This window comes from Candoia aspera, chromosome 1 (assembly GCF_035149785.1).
Source record: "Candoia aspera isolate rCanAsp1 chromosome 1, rCanAsp1.hap2, whole genome shotgun sequence".
Taxonomy (NCBI): Eukaryota; Metazoa; Chordata; class Lepidosauria; order Squamata; family Boidae; genus Candoia; species Candoia aspera.
Genome location: NC_086153.1, coordinates 190,433,472 through 190,453,633, shown reverse-complemented (window position 1 = coordinate 190,453,633; position 20,162 = coordinate 190,433,472). Strand labels below are relative to the sequence as shown.

The 20,162-nt window shown below is 47.7% G+C and overlaps 1 protein-coding gene across 1 annotated transcript; it reads left to right on the top strand.

Moving 5' to 3' along the window:
* The first annotated feature begins 10,228 nt into the window (after nt 1-10,228).
* Nucleotides 10,229-12,246, top strand: HOXD11 (homeobox D11). Its single transcript, XM_063292036.1, has 2 exons — nt 10,229-11,101; nt 11,895-12,246. The coding sequence occupies exons 1-2, from the start codon at nt 10,468-10,470 to the stop codon at nt 12,128-12,130; spliced, it is 870 nt and encodes a 289-aa protein (XP_063148106.1). The 5' UTR covers nt 10,229-10,467; the 3' UTR covers nt 12,131-12,246.
* Nucleotides 12,247-20,162: the final 7,916 nt, after the last annotated feature.

Below are 20,162 nucleotides of genomic sequence, written 5' to 3'. Positions count from 1 at the left end.
ATTAATATTTTGGCTTAATTCGTTTTCCAAACAAGAGGACGCCGCGTTCTCTTCTCTAGCCACCTCTCTGCTCATGGTTAAGTGTTCCAGGACCAAGTGCAGTGATTGACAGAAACATGGTTTGGACACTAAAGTTTAGGGTCCCCGAGAAACGACCAGGCAAGCCTGGGACCGGCGGGGGTTCTTGCAGACAAAATCGGTTCCTTGCAACACGGCTGCTCTATAGATTTCCACCACCGTTTAGAATCTTTCTAAATGACATCTGAGATCTAGCGAAAGTATTTTAACAGGGCAATGGTCCAGGTCGAGCGACTTTTAAAGGAACGTAGACAAAGTATCTACAACTCCTTGGAAAGAATACGCCTATTGAGAGAAAGAATATTCTACCATGCCTTGTTTTAATGGAAAGCCTGGGAAGGAAAAAAGAGAAAATTTGCAATACGAGATTGGCAGGAACCAGTCCCTTTTAAGGCTTAATTCCGCTGATATCTACTTAGTAATAAATTGTATAGAATTCAGTGACCTTTCCGCCCATGAGAAAATGGTCTGGGGATTTCAGCCTAAGTGTAAAGCGAGGCTGTAATGGTGAGCAATCTTCCTTTTTGTGGAATAATTTAAATTAATATCTGCAATTATACTTACCAATTTATGCAAAAGTGGAGTGATCTTTTGTGAGTGGGTCCACAGAGCACCTCTTTGATTTGCCTGCATTTCGATTTCAGCGGGCTGCCTGTGAAGTCCTGGGCATCATGCATCTCCCACAAACCGCTGGAACCACATCTTACACTTGCAGTCCTTTGCAGTCCTTTGCACACTCACCCAAGCAAGCACTTTGCGTTTTGCAGCAAACCAGCTAGCAGAGTCCCAGACTTGCACGGATATGTTGCCCCGTTCAAATTCAAAGTGAACCTGGACGGCCATCATTTTCTACCTCCTGGAGGGCCCGACCCTGGGTGCAGTGCCACACATATTGGCCCAAACAGGGCAGAACGGGTATGGGGGAAGGGATCCAGATGGATTGGTGTTTCCGTAGCTAACTGTGGAAGAATTCCAGGAGAAGCCATGATGTAGTCAGAAATAGAACGAGTCTTAATTAAGGGAAAACCCAGGAAACTGCTTCACTCTGGACAGTTTCAGAGTGTTTCAGACTCTTGAAACCAGGCAGGAGAGGGGCAAGGAATGAGGGTCTACGCAATCTTACCCCCCACCCCCACCCCAAAGCGCTTCCCAATCCATTTGTCCCCGTGCTGGAAACGTCCTTTGCCCTCTTTCCCTCCCTTTCCCTTCCAGCGCCAAGGTCCCCCCCTCCCGCTGCTGCTGCTGCTCCTCCTCCTCCTCCTCCGCCTCCGCCTCCGCCTCCTCGCGTTGTGGCCCCTCACCCCATTTCCAGAAGTCGCCTCTGGAGAACTTCTGCAAAAGAGCCGTCCAGATGCACCAGGCGGCGGTGGCAGAGGCGGGCCTGGCGAGAAGGTTGGCACCTCGAGCACTTAGGGCTCCATTCTTCGACTTTAAGGAACCAGGGCCGGCTGCCAGTTCTTCCCTCGCAGGGTCATGTGCCAGCGCAGCATCTATCCTGGAGGCCTCGGCTATCTGGCCTCCCTCTTGACCTTGCCCTCGGCCATCGTTACTTCGTCGACTTCCCTGCCCTGCCCTATGCACAGAGCTCCAGGGTTTGGACGGGCGTCCTTGGCCTCTGTGCAGGTCCGGGCCAGCCATACTATCAGCGGCGCTGCTCAGCCTCCGCCTTAGCTCGGCCCGGCGGCGGACTCCCTCCCGCTCCCCACTGTTTCCCGCAGCAACAAAAATCGCCCGGATAGCCTGATAGCCCCCGGAAGGCCTCCACCGTTCATCGAGGAGCGCTAAACCCGGACGAGAACGGCAGCCGAAGTAGCTGCGGAGCTCTGGCTGAAGACCCCGGCGGCGGCGGGCGGCAGATCCCCAGCAACGGCGCTCCAAAAGCAAACGCGGGTGCTGCCGGGTTGGCCAGCGCCGGTTCTTTGGGGTCGGCCCTCCGCGCCTCGGACTGCCGGGTGACCTCCAACAAGCGGTCAACTTGAACCCGATGCTACAACTCGAAACTGCCCAGCCTGGCCGGCGACCTTTCCTACATGGCGGTACGTTCAAAGGCGGCCGAGGCCATTAGCTCGGCTCTGCTGTTGCTTCCAGTGCGGCAGCACCGTCCCCGCTGCCAGGATCCAGCGGACCAGGGGCCAGCCCCATTGACGTCCTGAGCCAACCTTTAGGGGCGCCCGATTTCAAGGGAATGCGCTTCTTTAAGGAAAGGGTTGAGGTCCTTACCCTACGCTCCGGATCGGGGCGCACATGTTAGAACCAGGCGGGTCGTATGCCCCGAGAAAGGGTTGCAGAGTGCTGACGTGGCCGGCCCACCCCGAAACTGCTTTCATCCGGAGGCCTGCGGTCCCCGCTCCCTTCCTGTTTCTCAGATCCGGCTTTCTCGCCTCCTGAGCAGCTTTCCCCGGACGCTCACCGGCGGCCGGCTGAGAGGCTGTGCCTTCTGGGAAACCGCGACCCGCCCAAATGACGGAACCCGGGCCCTGTTTGCTACAGGTTTGCCTTGGCCCCCCTGGCGAGGAAGCGGCGCCTTACACCAAGCAGCAGAGGGCCAAGCTGAAAGGCCAGTTCGTCCTCCAAGAGTTCAGCGGCCGACAGAAGAGGAGAGAATTGGCTCGCAGGCTCTCGCTCAGCGACCAGCAAGTGAAGCTTTGGGTCCAGAACCGGAGGATGCCGAAGAAGAGAGGGCGGCGGCGGCCACGCGCACCGCAGGCGCTTGCTCGCGACTTGGCGGCTCAGCAGCTCTCTCCCCCGGGGCGCTGTGCGTGGGCGCTTCCTTCTGGAGCTTCGAGGACCGGCCTCCAGAACCGCTGTTTCTGGGGCACGATTCTGGTGGGGAGTTTTGAAAGGGATCCAGGCCTCCGAGGCCAGATCTTCCTTCATGAACCGTTTGAGCTCCGCAGATTGGCCGCAGTCGTCCTTCTCAGAAAGCAAGAAGGAGGTGGAAAGGAAATGTGGGCTTTCCCTCCGGTTTTCTTTGATCGATTTGTTCCTTGCCCCCTTTTCCGTCTCCATCCCGCCTTTAGTTCACCGGCGAAGATGCGCAGAATTGCTCTGAAATCGCCATTGGCAGAAGGGTAATAGTGCGTGTCACGCGAGTTGGCTAGAACTGAAGCAGTCCGGGCAAAAAACATCTCGGGATTCCCCGTCTCTCTTGCAGAAGGAGGATGAGGCGCTGGTTCTCGACTTCCCACTCTTCCAGTGGGCGTGAGGATGCTCTTCACAAAATCACAACACTTTGCAAAACAACAAATCCCACCTGCCCACCCCGCAATTTGCACAGATTACCTGTAACCCGATTATTTGTTTCAGCACCTCTGCTTTTTGTCTGGCGTCATTGTACATTATTCTGGCTTTCGGAGCGACCCGAGGCCTTCAGGGGAGTCACGTGACCGTCCCCTCCACTTTCCGCCTTAATCTGCCGCAATTTCTTCTCCAGGAGCCGCCGAGTGCCACCAGCGCACCTCCGCCCTCTTTTTTTAATTTCAACGGCTTCAGAAGGATATGAATGTTCCCTTTTGGCGGAGGACGGCGTCAGGCGCTGAAGGCCTGATTGCTTTTCTTCCTGCGCTCGGGGGAAGCTCCCCGCCGCCAAACTCCTGCCAAGCCGAACCGGCTTCCGTGGATCGGGAAGCAGTTCAGTCCTGGAATTCGACCGCTTCCCCCGGCCCGGACCCCTCCAATTTGCTCGTCCCGCACAGGCTCCTTCCTGGAAGCTGAATCGAAATCCGCGGGGCGGACTTGCAAGGAGGTTTTGTCAGCCTCGGAATCGGAGCTCTGTCGGAGAGGGCCCGGGCAGACCTCTGCACCCCTGGGCCTGTTCTGGAGTGTCCTTGTCCCCTTCTGGCGACTCCCAACCTCCGTCGTTCGCCTCTGGCCCCGATCCCGCCCCTTCGCCAGCTTTTAAGTGGAAGAATCACTGGGTAGGATTGTATGGCGGGCCCGTTGTGTGAGATGAGTGTGTGTGTGTGTGTGAGAGAGACAGAGACAGAGAGAGGGAGAGAGAGGGAGAGAGAGGGAGAGATCCCCCTCATTCTTTACAAGCATTTCTGGCAAGGGCGGGGGGAGGAGACGCGGCCCACCCATTGCCAAGGACAATTTTTTTTCTCTTCCCCTCGGAAGGAAGACGCTCCCGAACTCTTCCTGGTTCTATGTTTTGTGTCTTCTTTTTTGAGCGCGTCCTCCATTCACCCGGCCCCCGCCCCGCTCCGCCCCCCAAAGCGGATTCACTCTGTCTTTCAAGGCCCAGCCCGCTGTTCGATTTCCCCAAGTTCTCCCTCGCCTCCCCAACCGCTGCCCTTGGCTGTGCATCCTGCCTCTCCTTCCCGCAGGCCTCTCTTCGTGGTTTAGCTTGACTTTGGCCTTGTCCCGAAGCTGCAGAAAACAGGCGGGCACAAAAGGGCTCCGAGTCTCCCCAGGCCGGCTTCCCCTCCCCCTCCCCCCACCCCCCTTGTGGCTGCAGCTCGGAGCTTCCAGTTGGCTCAAGTGCCTCCCAGGCGCAGAGGTCCAGAAGTCCCTGTGGATTTTCTTGGATAGTCCTGTAAATCGGGTTGCGTCGTTTTTTAGGGGACAAAGTCTGAGCGGGATTATATTTAAAATCATGCGTGGGCATGCATTCTGTTCTTTCTCACACAAGAGAGAGTAAAGTGTTTTGTGCAATTTGATTCCACTTCTCCCCCTGTTCAGACAATATTTCTCATCTGAACTTTCATGACTAAAAAAATTCTTCCAATACCTTCTGTAAGGAGGAATTCTCTGTGATCTACCTAAAAGGATAAATTGGTAGAGAAATTATGTTAATCTCTGTATTAATTCTTGATTCGATTTAACGAATCAATTTAATACTATTTATGCCACATCCATGCTGAGATGTATTTGATTGTAAATTAGTAAATTATAATGATAATAGTGATATGTATGTGTGAAAGCATCTGTATTTTACTGCAGAATTACAAGGTTCAGTTTATAACCTTACTTTTTTCTTTAAGAAAGGAGTGCCTAGAATTATCTTTCAGGAAAAAACGACCGTAGTTATAAACAATCAGCATTTAACAAACCATGCTTTTAAAAATGCTGAAAGCTTCTAACAGGAAACAAAACTATTGTAGTATTTGATTTCATATTATCACTCCAATATTCTAAATATTTCATGATTTTTAAAATACTGAAGAAACAAAGCCTGCAAACAGTTGATTTCCAAGAACAAGGTTTTATTCTTTCCCTCTGCATTTTATAGCATACATTTTGTGTTTGGCTACAGAGGACACAATAGATCTCAGCCTTTTGCTAAGGCGTTACAGTCATTAAAACCAAACACTTTTTCATTTTAAGATTTTGCACCACAAAATTAGTGAGTTCTTTCTTTCATTGAATCATCTGAGGACTAGGAAGCTTTGCTTTGACAATATTTCTATATTGCCCAGAAAAAAATGCAGTTATAGCAATGCATTATTCAGTGTAATCATTCCTGTGCCATTCTGGGTTATTGTCTTCTTGCAATATTTATCCTTATGTGAAACGAGCTAAAACAAAGAAGAGGCAGGAACAACACGCTTTATCAAGTATGTATATTAGGTAATGGTCTATGGATTTATTTTGATTTGGCCAGTGAAATAAATGCAAAACGTTTATTAATCAAGGGTATAAAACGCTTTTTTCTGTATCAAGTACAGGCATATCTGATATCATACATATTTCGGTAGGTGACGGTAACCAGATAAAAGATAACAAGGGTAGGTTGGGGCTAATTTAGAGATAGCTAGATAGCTGGCGGGTAGATAAATCGATCTACCCGCCAGCTGTCTAGCTTCTCATTATATTCGATACATATTTTCCTTTCCTGCTACGTTCGCAGGAGTCCTGAGGAATGCCGTACGAACATCTCTCTGCAAGAACGCAGATATTCGTCCACATGGAGATTTTTTCTTCTTCACCGACCTTAAATCACTTTCTCCTCGGTTTTGATTATACACCCAGTCCTCGGGCAGTGAGCTCTCGGCAACTGCCACAAGTGCAGTCCTCCTCTCTCTGGTTTACTCCGACGAAAGCTTCGTTATAAAACACAGAACTCCCCTCCCCCCACAGGGAAGAGGGCAGACTTATTGCAGCCTTCGCTTAACAGGGACCGGAGGTTTTGGTTTTAAAAAGATTGCGGGCGGTTTCCTAAGCGGGCGAGGGATAATTGCCCTCTCTTTTCTTAGGAGAACAAACTCGGGTGTAAGCCGAGTTTGGCGCAGTCAGGTCTGGGTGCTCCGCGGCGGGTGTGGCGTGGCGTGCTGGGCTTCTGGCTGAGAGCGCGCGCCGCTAGTCTGCAGATAAGAGCGCGCGCGCGCGCGCACGCGCACAGGCCAAAACACGCCCAAACAGGATTGTCAGGCAGGCTTCCTTGGTGACATAGGCGCGCACAACGCTCTTCTTCCCAAATCTGCATCTTGCTGGCGTGGAGGAGCGGCCCTGCGCTCTGATAGGCTGAGCCGGGGGCGCTGGTGCAGTCCCTGGCACTCTGATAAGGCGAGGGAGGGCACGTTGCTCGGATTGCTTTCAGAGACGGTGGGCGCTTTTGTGCTTCCGAAAAGCGCATAAATAATTAAAGTTTGACAGGAAGGAGAGACGCAGACCTGGAGCGGCCATAAATGAAATGACGCAGGATCGCTTCTCCAGTCAGCTTTTACGAGAGCTGCCAGACAGTGTCTGTTCACGTTCTCCAGATACGAGGGGCGCCATAACAAAGTTAAGGTCAAGTTAGTGTCTTATCTTGGGTGGCACCAAAATGCCTCTCCTTCTTCTCCCCGCGAATCGGGCAAAGCGCGGGACAGGAGCCAGGGCGAGAGAGCCAGCGCGACGCTCCCCACCCCTTCTGAATACTGGGCGATTCGTCCCCATTTTCCCTGGAGGCTCTTGGAGCTGTCACTCGCCTCACCTCGGCAGGCTTCCAAGACGGCAAACGGCAACGTCTCCGCAGGATGCTGCCCCAAGAGCTCGTTTGCTTTCTGGGCTGATGCAGTGGGTGAGAAGCGGGGAGGGGAAAGGGGGGGAGGCAGAGGTGTATTTATTAAGAGGCCGCCGAATCCCGCAACGAGTCAGCCACTTCTTCCAGTTCCGGAGGTCTGAGCCACCCGGAAGACCCTCGCTGCTGCGATCGGTTCCTCGGCTTTCCCACCACGTCAGTGGCTTTTGGGGTGGGAGAAGAGCGGAAGGCGTTTTGCTCTCTCTCACTCTGATCACCGCCGTCGCCCGTCCCGCTCTTTTCCTATTAGCAAACGGTAGCCACGTCCTTGAACTTGAAATGGTAGAAACTAGTTGATTGTTGCTCCAAAATCGTAAGTCCTTGAGCGGGGTGACATTGAGCTTCGGGTTGGTTTCTGTGCTGAGCTGTCGGGGGCCGGATTTTTGCGGGGAGGGGGATGGGGTGGGGGTGTCGGTGGAATGCGAAAAGGTCGTGGTGGAAGATCCTGATGTGCTTAGCCCGGAGACTTTTGGAGGAGGGGGGCACCCAAAAGAACGCCCAAAAGAACGTCTATTGCGATTTGGAACTACAGGAGCCATTTTAGCCTGCGCCATGCCCGTTGGGGGGCGGGGGGAGGCGGCGTCCATTATAGCAGAAGCAGAACCAAAAATTCTGCACCTTGGAAAGGCGAGAGGTGACACTGCACTCCCTTGGTTGTTGTTGGGTGGGTACCGGGCGGGTAGGTGCCCCGTGAGGGTCGAATCTCAGGTGTCTGCTGGATCCAAGGCGCGCCTCAGGCGGCCGGTTTCAGGGGAGCAGGCGGCTGTGACCTACGGCAAATCTTCAAGGAAGTCTGGATAGTCCTGAGGCGCGGGGCAGTTCCCTCCTCCCCCCTTTTCCTTTTCCAAAGGGGAAGGGGAAGAGGCTTTGATTTGGGAAGTGGCTTGGCGCTGCTGAGAGGTATTTGGCCAGGCGCGTTGTCTCTCCCTCTCGGCTTCCTTTCTAGAGCAGAAGAGAGAAGTGCGGGGGTGCCTGCGGAAGCCAATGGTGTCGCCATTCTCCTGCAATGTTTATGAGTTCCAGCTAATTTCCTATTGTTAATGAGATAAGTTATGTGCAATGCAAACGCTTGTTTCCTCATCTGTTTTGATATCTGTTGATAGGTGTGTAAAAAAAATTAAAATAATCGTACACAGTGTTTCACATGCTTATCTGCCTAAAAGTTTCTTCAATAAAACATTTAAAATAGGCTATGGTTAGCCATGCTTACAAATAATTTCTGGCATAGAATGTTACAAAGTTGTCTACAGGATAATTTGCTTTTCTTCTTTTCTTAAAATAATTTACACGTCCCTACAAATTTCCTTGCCTTGCCTTGCCTTTTCCTTCCTTTTCCTTTCCTTTCCTTTCCTCCCCCCGCCCTCCGCATCCCGGTACTGTTAATATTAAACTAAGCAAGCCCCCTTATCCATTAACCACCCTTTAAGGTGATTTTTGGTTGTAATAAAGGTATTGTCCGGCATAGGTTTTTGGACTGTTATTGCTAGAATCGTCACGGCTAGTTTGGTTTCCAGATAATAGGGTCTGATATAATTTGTTTAGCTGGATGTAATGTGGAGAGAAGATATGGAAGTACATTTGGATTTTTTTTCAGCTTGATGTCTTTAAAAAATGTGTGGTTAGCAGGGTGCATTTTCATTTGGAAGGCAAAGCAACATCCTGGAGTTAAACCTGACTATGGAAGCTCAGTCAAGTTAGGTGGGAAAAGAAAGGGAGTGAAACAGATGGGTCTTCCAGAGACATCTGAATTGTGACTTGTGGAATGTGTCTCTTCTTGCTGGGGTTTTCTCCGTGCCTGTGTTGTTTCTTGTATTGATTTTGTGCGCCTTGAATGTGCAGCCCAAGGGGAACTGGAACGCCAAGAGGGTGGAGAAGCAGGGGGTGTTTCAACTGCACGCGAGTGAGATGAAACGGGAGCAAAAGGTGCTCCTCCGGCATTCCCTATGGAAAAGCAGACCTGAAGGGGGGGACTGTTTCTCCCACTCCTTCTCCTTCGAGTGACCTTGACCGGCACAAGTGCAGGTCTTGAACAGCCTCTCGGCTCCCGGAAGGGAATCTCCCTTTGCTCCCCACCCTGAAATGTCTGGGGTAGAGCCCCACCTCTGCTGGGTCAGATGCCCTCAGAGGGGAGCTCAGTATCCCGAAGCTGGGACCTCTTGCAGAGAGTGAGGGTGCAAATCCTTTTCCATTCCCCGCGCCCTGATGCACTACACCAAAGTGCATGGGATGGGTGTGAGAGAGAATGACCGAAAAGAAGGCCAGAGAAGAAGGTCCTTCTGCCCGACGGGGAGTTTGGGAATTCCTCCTCAAAGAGAAAAGCAGGGAGAGCCGCGGGGCGAGGGAGCAAACAATCTCGAAGTGTGGTGAAGCCGTGGGCGAAGAGCCCCACTCTGCTCCCAGAGCCTTTGCCAGCTAGGCTGCCAAAGAAGGAGCGAAAGCGAGCGAGCGAGCGAGAGAAGGGGCGGGGGAGAAAGAGAAAGCGCTTAGCAGCTAGCTGGCCTGTTATTTTTTAATGTGGACGCCGCAGTCCGATCTCGCGGAGCGGGGAGGGGAGGGGAAGGGAGAAAACTGCTCTGGAGCACCTTTTTGGCCTTACAGCCTCTATGGCTGCCTGGTCGGGGCTGCTTGTATTTCAGAAAGAGAGAAGGAAAGTGGGGAGGGCAGGGCCGCAACTAGGGTCTGTGTCACCCGGGGCAAACATGGCTTCCGCACCCATTTTGGCGCCCCCCCTCGCCGCGCTCATTTTGGCGCCCCACCAGCGCGGCGCCCGGGGTACATGCCCCGGTTGCTCCCCTCTAGTTGCGGCCCCGGGGAAGGGGGCAGCAGAGGCGTCCTGATGAGCGTTTGCAGGAACGGGGCTTGGCACCCGGATGTGGTTGGCATGCCCAGGTGATCCGCCGCCCTATCTATAGGTCGCCCTCGCTTCTGCTTCGGGAGGGAAGGAGGGAGCGAGGGAGGGCGGAGGGGGCGGAAGGCGGGCGAGAGCTAGAAATGGTCCCGTTAGGACGAGCCAGTGCCCGGTTTGACTCCGCGGAGGCCAGGGGCTTCTTGGAGGGGCTCTTGCAGCGAAACGTCGGCGAAGGCGAGGAGGCGGGAAGGCAGACAGCTGGTCTGGGGGTGGCGGGGGTGGGGAGAGGCTGATATAGATATAAGGACATTTCTCCGTCGCCTCCGTCACGTGACATAATTACCCCACGAATCAATCGAGATGAATTGCGCGTCAGCCCGCCGTGGGATTGTTCCCCTCTTCGCTGTGGCGGCTCCTGCCCAAAGCCTGGCGGGAACATAGATGGGGCTTCTGGAGATCCAAAGAGCTCAGCTCCGTGGCTGGTGCCACCGCCTGCTTCCACTCTCCCCTAGGCAGAGGCGGAGGAAGGGAAGAAGCAGCCATGAGTGACCTGGACGGTTGCGGCAGCCACGGGGCTCCCGCCATGTACCTCCCCGCGGCCTATTACATCTCCCCCTCAGATTTCTCCGGCAAGCCCCCGTTCCTGTCCCAGCCGCCTTCCTGTCAAATGACTTTCTCTTACGCCTCCGCCCTGCCCGGCCAGGTGCAACCGGTGGGCGAAGTGCCCGCCACCTTCCGTGACTACGCGGGAGGCGGCGGAAGCAGCAAGTGGTCTTACCGGACTGCCTACTCCCCGGGCTACTACGAGGAGGTTTTCCACAGCCGGGACTTCCTGCAGCCGCCGGCCCGCAGGAGCGACGCCCTCCTCAAAAGTGACCAGGTCTGCGGCACCCACCCCGGGGCCGCAGCCGCGGCTGCCACCTTCTACAGCGTCGTAGGCAGGAATGGCATTCTCCCGCAGGGCTTCGACCAGTTTTACGTGGCGGCCCGCGGCGGCGCCCCTTCCCCGGCGGAGGCAGAGCCGGAGCGCGACAAGGGCCTCAAGCCGCCGCCAGCGCCGAGGGACGCTTGCTGCACAAGCTCCCGCCTTCCCAGGCCGAAGAAGAAAGAGGGCAACGAGGGCAACGCGGATTCCTCCTCGGGGGAGGCCCGCGCTCTGAAGAGCCACAGTGCAGGTAAGGAGGAGGGTGGCTCGGTCCTCTGGAGCCCTCAGCTTCCTCCTTTCTCAAAAGGGGGGACCGCAAACGGGGAAAGGTGGACGGAGAGAGAAAGAGGCCGGCAGGCAGACGACAACCCATCAGTTCGCCAAGTCCCAGGCTTTTTAAGGTGCCATTTTATAAGCGCCTTAAACAGCATCCTTTATATCTTCTCGGGTTATAAAGCCTGTTTGGGAAAAGAAGATCTTGGAGATGGGCTTCAATTCTCTTCTTGGAGGAGAACTTCAATTGGAAAGAAATTGGGAAGGAGAGAGTTTTGCAAAGACCTCCCTGGCCCCTTACAAACACTCAAGCAAACAAAGGAATTCAGTGGCTGTTAAACGGGGGGGTTGGTCCGATGGGGTCAAGGGGTGTTTCTGGAGAGAGGAAGGAGTAACGAAAGGGGAGCCCATGCAAGTCGGTCTTCGTCCCCCCGTCCCCCCCCCCCATTCATATCGCTTTCCTTTCAGAAAAGCACAAGCCAAAACATCCTCACCCGGGACCAATTCCCATTCAGTTCAGTGGGACTCAAGCCTTAGGAAGCACCACAATAAGGTGGGAACTTAGGGCGACCTTTCTTTCTCCCTTGGTTTCCCTTCTTCCCTTTCCAAGCCACCACACCGAAGGTACCTGGAGGGAGGCTGAAAGTCTTTTTGCGGGGGAGAGGGGGGAAGGAGGCAGTTTTCTCGTCTAGCTGTTCGGGAACATTTTGGAATGAGCCACTTCTGTCACTTCCATTCCTCCTCTTCCCTTCTTTTTCCGAACATTTCAGCGCTTCCCCAGAGATCACGGAAAAAGAGGTGTCCTTATACCAAGTACCAGATTAGAGTCCTGGAACGGGAATTTTTCTTCAGCGTGTACATCAACAAAGAGAAAAGACTCCAGTTGTCCAGAATGTTGAATCTCACAGATCGACAAGTCAAAATTTGGTTCCAAAATCGAAGGATGAAAGAAAAGAAACTAAACCGAGACCGTATGCAATATTTCACAGGAAACCCCTTGTTTTGAGAGGACAAGCAGGGAGGTCAGGAAGGTCAGATCTCCCTTTATTATCCAACCAGACATTTGAGCAGAAAAATCCAGAAGTTTAGGGGACATCCACCCTGAGGACCTAAGGAACTTGTTCTTTTTTAATGGTCTACACTTCTTTGTCTCCTGGTGATCTCATGAGCTTGATGGAGCAGAACCCTCCTAAAGGCAACTGGGTAAATCCAACATGCCATCCTAATGTAGTTGTGTTGTCTTTCTTCTCTAGAAAAAGAGAGGGGAAAAAAACCCCAAAATCACCCACAGCATCGATTTGTTTTATCTTCTCACCCTCTTTTCATAATTTCAACCAGAGACCTCATGTGAACCTGAGAGTTTAAAAATAGGCGCGTTAAGCATCCTTGGTTACCCTTCCCTCTTCCGCAGGGCTTTGAGACAGGAACACGCTTCTCCCCAAGCGCCCCGTGCCTCTCTAAAGGGGATACAGCCGTGTGCAGTGGATCCATAACCTCCTGCTGGTTAGAGAGGGTTAGGAGGGCTGTTGCCATGTCAAAGCACGGGACCCTCTCTTGTTCTTGTGCCTCAGTGGTTGCTAGTAAAGCTGCGGTTGTATCTCCCACTTGCATTATCTGCTAAACTATCCATTTCTGAAGAAGCACAACTTCATCTTTTCTGGGGCCACGTGAAATTGAATCAGTGCATGTGATCTGATGAAGCAGTGATGCCTTGAATACTTCCCAGAAGGCCCATATTCCATTTGCCTGTGTTTTTAATGGGACAAATCCAGAAAGAGGAGTCGCCTACACTGAGAATTTGTCTGATCGTTAAGGGAAACTTTAGCAGGATTAAGACTATCAGGCAGAGTAGCGAAACATGTGCAAAAGTCCATCCCACCGTCATCAGTAAACGTTGCAAGTATTTTATCCTAGGGCCCTGAGAACGGGGTCATAAAAATACCCAGATGAGACTCCTGATGTGCATCCATACAATGAAACCTCACTGTGTTGTAAGGTTTGGAGAATCTCCGCCGTGGTATTTGGAAGCATTCCACCCTTAGAAACTTCCAACCCCAAAACTTGATTCATGGGTGGATGAGTGCATTAGACTAAGGAGAGCAATAATTTTAAAAGGTACCACTGATACGCAGAGACTAATCAACAGAAGAATTTAGGAGACTTCTGTTTTGCTACCAAGTTCTAACACCTAATTTTTTTTCCAAGAAGAATTTGGTAGAGGCTCTCTTCTCCACTTCGTTGCTGTGACCTGTTTAAGCTGTTTACAAAACCTTGAACTGTCTAGACAACACTATAAAAACTCGGGTGTCTGTAACAGCTTAATTAGGTTATATTGGACACCTTGTGGTTGGTGGGGGAAAAAAAAATTTCCGCAAGTGCAATAAAGGAGGCAAGTGAGAAAACAATTTGACTTTTTTACAGAAAGGGAAAAGAAAGGGAAAAGGAAAGGAAAGGAAAAGGAAGAGAGAAAAAAAGAAATGGTTTGCATTTTCTTTGTATCGATTAAAGGCCAGATTGGAGGAATAAAATACCAGGAAACACACAAAGTGTGCCTTAAACTAGGAGAATTTAAGAAGACAGGGAGAATTGTTTAATTTTTTTTATTTAAACCAGAAAAACGTAAGTATATGCCTTTGAACTTCCAAGATGTCAAGGTCATCACCTTTAACCTTTCTGAATAATTAGAAGCCTTAAAGCTTTGTCTCTTATTTTCAGCTACCACCGGCCCTCCTGGGCTTTCCCCCCATTTCTCACTTCCCATTTTCCCCTTTCCTTTTTCTCCCTCACACTGGCAAATACATCACTCACCCATACATGCACACACAGAGAGATACACAAAAAGATACTGCATATCAATTCACATCAGTGAATCCATCAATTTAAACACTTCCCTGTACTTATCTAGAATGAAACATGCAGAATATTTCACCAGTCTATTTATTATAAAACCCTTTTCAATTGCCATTTAAATAATGACTTCCTTTTAGAAATATTATTGTTATGGGTTTTTTTCACATGTAAAGTATTAATTGCAAAAGATTCTTCTTCTTAAATTAGTTCTATAGTTAGATCAATCATGTGTAGCAAAAAAATGTTTAAAAGAAAAGAACAAGCAAATTGATTTGATTCCCCTAAAATAAATGAGAATGAATTCTTGGAGTCCTATGGAATATTGTGTACTCCAAAAAGTGACACTTCGAAATGCAGATGTTAGTCTATGTTTCATAGGAAGTGCAAATAATCTGAATTGTTGTCCAAGATACTTGAGGGAAAATTATCTTTATATTATGAGAAATATGTATTAGCCTTATTTAATGTCTAACCATTTTTACAAAGAGAGGGTGAATTCTCTGTTAAGATAGCTGTCCAATGATATATCTAATCCATCAGTATTACATGTATTCCTTAATCAATAAATACCAGAAGCATTTAAAATAATAATTTGAAATATCTTGTACAAGTTTATATTTACCGTTATATTCCTCTATAGGCAAGAAAGAGAACATAATGGTCAGAAGAAAAAAAGAAAAGAAAACACAGGAATTAAAAACAAAATATTCCATATGCTATTCTAGTAAATTCCACTTGAGGGCGCACTCATATTCCAGAAAGTATATTTGTCCTGATATTCGGGTATTTCCCCACAATAATAGTGCCACTAATAAAATATATAAGCAACTGGAAGTGAGAAAACACAGCAGAATCAAGATTTATTAAAGAAGTAACTCACAGATATAATACAAACAAACTATCTTTAATTAAAAATGGATTTTGTGTCATTATCTACAATATGTCACATAGGATACACACACACAAATGCATGTATGTTTGTGTATGTGTGTATAATATAGTTAATGATAGGGAATAAACTGACTTTTAATTAGAAGCAAATGTAGGCAGACTGAACAATTTTCGAAAATATGTAATCTTAATTAATGGAGAAATGTTGGCTAACATTTGGAGAGTGCTTCCTCGCAAGGAAAAAAAAAGAGCACTATTTACCAGAGAGAAGGTAAATTTTTCTTAAAAGCATGACTCATTACTGAGGATCTAAATTTCATTCTCAACAGGAAGAACAGTCTAAATATTTTCCAAAAGTTTTTAAAATGTATCATTTTCTTCCTCAAGAGAAAGAGAAATTTCTCTCTGAGATTGTCCATTGATTTGGCCAGTCTTAATTCTCTCTAAATATGCACTTTTTAAAACATTATAACAGCAAAGGATAAGGATGCCATTTCCTCTCCTAACAACCGAGGGAGAAGCAAAACGGGAGATAACAAACCGGACAAAGTCACCTTTGAGAAATAGGTGCCGGATTCTTTGTTTACCAGGTAGAGTTTATTTTTTAAAAAAAATTTAAAGGGAAAACTCATTATTATTCTGGTTACCTAAAATAACGCATTCTACTCAAAATATTTTTTTAAAAAATACTCATGAAAAAATTGGGAATCTTGGAACTGATTATTTACCTGTTTGAATCAAAAATAAACAAAAGAGTATAACATTCTGAGAATAGACAATGTCAAAACGTTTTGTTGCCTCTCCTCCACTTTGGTTTGTTCCCCTATTCAATTAGTGCACGTGCTGTAAACCATCGCATGAAGGTGAAAACAGACTGTTAGATTCCACCCTGAATCCTTTCTTCTGCCGTTTCTATTATGTTTTTAAAACATAATATTGTTATTGAAGGATATTTCGTGCTATATAATTATCTATCATCTGTCTGTCTGTCTGCCTGTCTGTCTGTCTTTATCTATCTATCCATCCATCCATCCATCCATCCTCTCCTATTACATTCGTTAAATATTTATGATATTTGCTTTGTCCTTTTGGGGACTTGTGATCCTGGTTCTGGATGGAGTTACTAGATTACTATTTCATTATTTCTCTTAATGTAGTTTTTGTTAATGATTTCTAAGCTCAGCCAGTGAAAACCTTGCATCTGTCTTGCTGTATGTCTGTCTATGTTTATCAGCTTTTAAATTATGATGAATATTTCCCTGAAAAGCTACACTGGCTTGAGATTTTAAACCTAAGGTTCACCTGGCCACTCCAACGGCTTTCTGTCCTGATTTTTCCAGGACTTCTGATGAACAGAAAGACTGTCTGTCTGTCTGTCTATCTATCTATCTATGGCTATAAGCGAATCTGTCTAGCCAGACCCCCTTCCCGGTGAAAACCTTATAGCATTTGAAACGGAACTCCGTGCTTCCGTGTTTGGAACTTCTCCACTGTGAAACGAAGGCAAAACACAAATGTCTCTGAAGGGATTTTGTTCGTCATATGCGCCTTCCTTCTGTAAAAATTATTTGTGTAGCAAAAATAATGAGGAATTGGGGGAGCTGTCCAAATATGATCCAGAATTTTGACTGTGAATGTTGGCTTTGCACGTTACTAAAATGATATCTCTTCCCCTCTTTGAAGAGAAATACTTTGGCTGTTGCATATGGTATAACGGATGAGGAACATTGAATAATTTAATTCTCATATTATTAAGAGTGGGGCACTTTGGTGCTGTTTGGCAGTATGTTAGCGAGTCTTAATTAAAAGGGAAACCTTCTAATGCACCCAGCTCTACACCGGGGAGAAATGTAAGCAAATGGATCTGTTTATAAATTCCTCCTACAGGAAAAAATTAAATGAACAGAAAAAGTCCATCTGTATTAGAGCTTTTCCGAGGTTCCTCTGTTTCTGATAAATTCCAATCTTTTCATGATATTTAATGATCAAAAGTTCAGCTTTGCGGTTTCACAATTCGGCGTCTTTTGATTAGGAGGATTTTCCCCTTCTCCTCTAATAATGAGGCAAATAAAAGAAAAAGCAGCGAGAATTGGGGGAGGGGGGGAGTGAGAGTGGGGAAACCCTGCCCAGATGCAACACCCGGAATCAATCTGAAGGATTAAAATTAAAATGTTAAGCAACGACATTCCTCTCAGCTTTTACGTTCTATTATTTATTCAGACAGAAAAGAGTAGCATCAACACATATTTTACTGCAAATAGTCATCGACTTATAAATTGGGCTTCTGAGGGTTTCACTCCTTTTGAAGAAAAAATATGGAACAGTCAACAGGAAACCCTTTGCAGTAATGCAGATTGTATATCTCATTTATGGCACAATATTGATTTATTTATTCGTGTTAATTACTACATTTCCACCTTAATATGATTTAAAACCGGAGTGACGTTAAGCACACAAAGTCTAAGGAATCAGCTTCTTAGAGAGATGTTTATGCACTCGCTGAAAGTGTTACACAAATTGTACATTTCTGTTTTCACCCCCATCTCTTCTTTTCGAAGCATCTCGCTTGCTCAGCTCAAAGCATTTTTTAAAGGAGCCGTTGGCTACGACCAGGGCTCCCTTAGGAGCAGCAGGGCACTACCCCTAGTCATCTTTATTTAGACCCAAATAAGTGGGGGTTAGACTTCGTGGCGGTAATACCTGCCACCCCAAATCCAGAAAAACGCAAGATCGAAAGCAAGTCAGCTCCTTCATTCTCTGGGGATGTAAAGCAGAGCGAGCCCTAGCTTATTGTTTTAACGTTACAACTGGGCGACATCCACCAATAAAATAGAATAGTTAAAATAAAATAAAATAAAATAAACCTCGGAGAATGCTCCCACTGGGCCATGGCTAGGGCCCTTCTTCAAATGACTGCGGAGGGCGAATGGCCGTTTGATGGGAATAAAATCCCTGATTAGATTTCACGGCAAAGTCTTAAAAGCGCAGGCAAGGAAAGGGGAAAAGGAGGTATTGGGTTGCTTGAAACTCGGCGGGCCGTCTGGAGTCTTGTTTTGAGAGGGTGGGGGAGAAATTGCTGGAAGCCCATAAAACCCCGGCCCCCAAAGAGAGAGCGTCGTGACCTCCACTTTTGTCTGTTCCCCAGCCCGACCAAACGCTTAGCAATGGCTCTGATAATGATCTCAAATTGGAGGCGGGCGAGCGAGCGGGATCCCTCGATGCTCACCTCCGCCCGGGGCGGCCACCAGACCCTGGTGAGGAACCTTCTTCTGAATCCTCCTCCCCACATCAACCCAGGGCACTGGCCAAGAGTCGCCCAAGATGGGGACGAGTTTCGCAAAATCCGGACGGTGTCTGGTGGGGAAACTGTTAGGAAGGTACAAAGACTTCAACTCTATTGCGGGTCGCAATAGAACCTGGAGACAAAAGCTGTAAAAAGCGCCGCCTCTTAACCTGGCATTGATGTTGTATTTGAACAGCTGCGATCAGCTCCTGAAAGGTCTGTCTCATTGTCACAGCGAGATTTTTTAAGCTGGGGGTTGTGCGCAGGAAAAGGCAACGGGAATCTTTTTTTTAGACAAAAAGAGAGAGGAAGGGAAACATCTCCTGCAATCCCAAGGACAGAAAATGATTTTGAAGATAGCCAAGGAGCCAAGGAGCTTTTTGGCAACAGTGGAACGTCAAGGATGCTCTGAGTCGGCCTCTAAAAGATTTGAGGTTTGGTTTGGCTGAAGTTGTGCTTGAAAGGGAAGAAGGAGAAGAAGATGGGGGCAATTCAGTTAACAAGGAAGAGCTTATGGCCACAAATATGTCCATGAAGCCATACAATATTTATTCTTCAAAAATGGAGGATGAATGTGGTATGCCGGACTATGCATATCAGATACATTTTTAAAAGGAGGGGGGAAGGGCTGGAGAACAGAGAAAAGCATATTAGAAATTTTAATTAAAAACCTAGTAATTTCACAATCATGCGTTCTTTAACCTTATTTCATATGAAAGACAAAACTCTATCCTAATCTATACTGAAAAAGTACATTTAAAAAACCCCTCTAGATTTTCAAACAGGCAGAGATACTGTTCCATTTTCATGTTGGGCAATTTGTGCATCCTTGCCATTTCTGAAATGTATAAAGTTAGGCCAAGAAAACTGTAGTTTTTGTTTGGTTTTGTCTTAGGTGAGCTCATGCACTGGTGTTTAAAGAGTTCATCAGTATGAGATAAAATTGTAAAATGCCTTTTAGCATAATAGTTATTTTTTGTTCTGTTGTACTGGGCAATGCGATTTTGTTTATATGTATATTAAAAGAAAGGTCTGTGATTTCTTTTTCTTTTTTTTAAGACCTAAGAAAACTAAAGAAAAAGAAAAAGGAAAGAAACCCCTTATCGTAAAAGTCCAGCTTTTATATCTGACAATTTGTATTAAAACAAAAGTTGACCTTCTTGGTTAGCAGAGAAGAGGGAAAATCAATAGTATAATTTTCAATAATTCATAACACGAACACTATTATGCTAAATCTTAACTATCAATCTTATCCTTTACAAAGTCTAGATTGATTTGTTAATAAAATATCTTTCTTGTGTGTGGCTACAGAGGGAATAACTCTTGAAAAAGCTTCAGAAGCAAGAAAATTACCAGGTGGCCAGAGCATGCAGATGAGAATTGTATTGATCGCCCTGATTCCTCTTAATCTGTATTAATAAATTCTGTTACCTTTTGGATCTTATACTTGTCAGAAGCCAATGCTTTTAGAAAACCCATAAAAGGAAAGTATTTCCCACCCTTGTGTTCTTCCCAGATAATGACATTTCTGGGGAACATCCATCCAGTAGATACTCCCTGTTCTTAACTCGCCCTCCATGTCTTTCTTTTGTTAGGGAGATGTTACTGGTTGGGTTTCTTTTCCCCCCCAAAAGAGTTTAAATCTGAAGAGAAAGGCAAAATGTGTGTGGCCTGAGATTGAGGAACAGTTCTTCTGAGGGCACAGTTGAGGCCAGTTAATGGAAGTGGGACCAGAATGCATTTGGGGACAGAAACTGACCATGATGGTGACCAACGCTCTACATTTTGCATCATTTGATTGCATGTACCGGTACTGTCCTCTCCCCATCCTCCCTTTAGCCTCTCTGTAGCCTAGCCAGGCCTATAACTGAAGTAGCTGTCGTGTATTTTTGGAATAAAACAACAGAAACTGCTTTAGATTCAGGCTCCGCTCAGACACTGACTCGCTTCTGTTGTTATAAAAAGAAACGGGGGGGGGGAGGAATTAGATCACTTCATTGCATTTCCTTGCTTT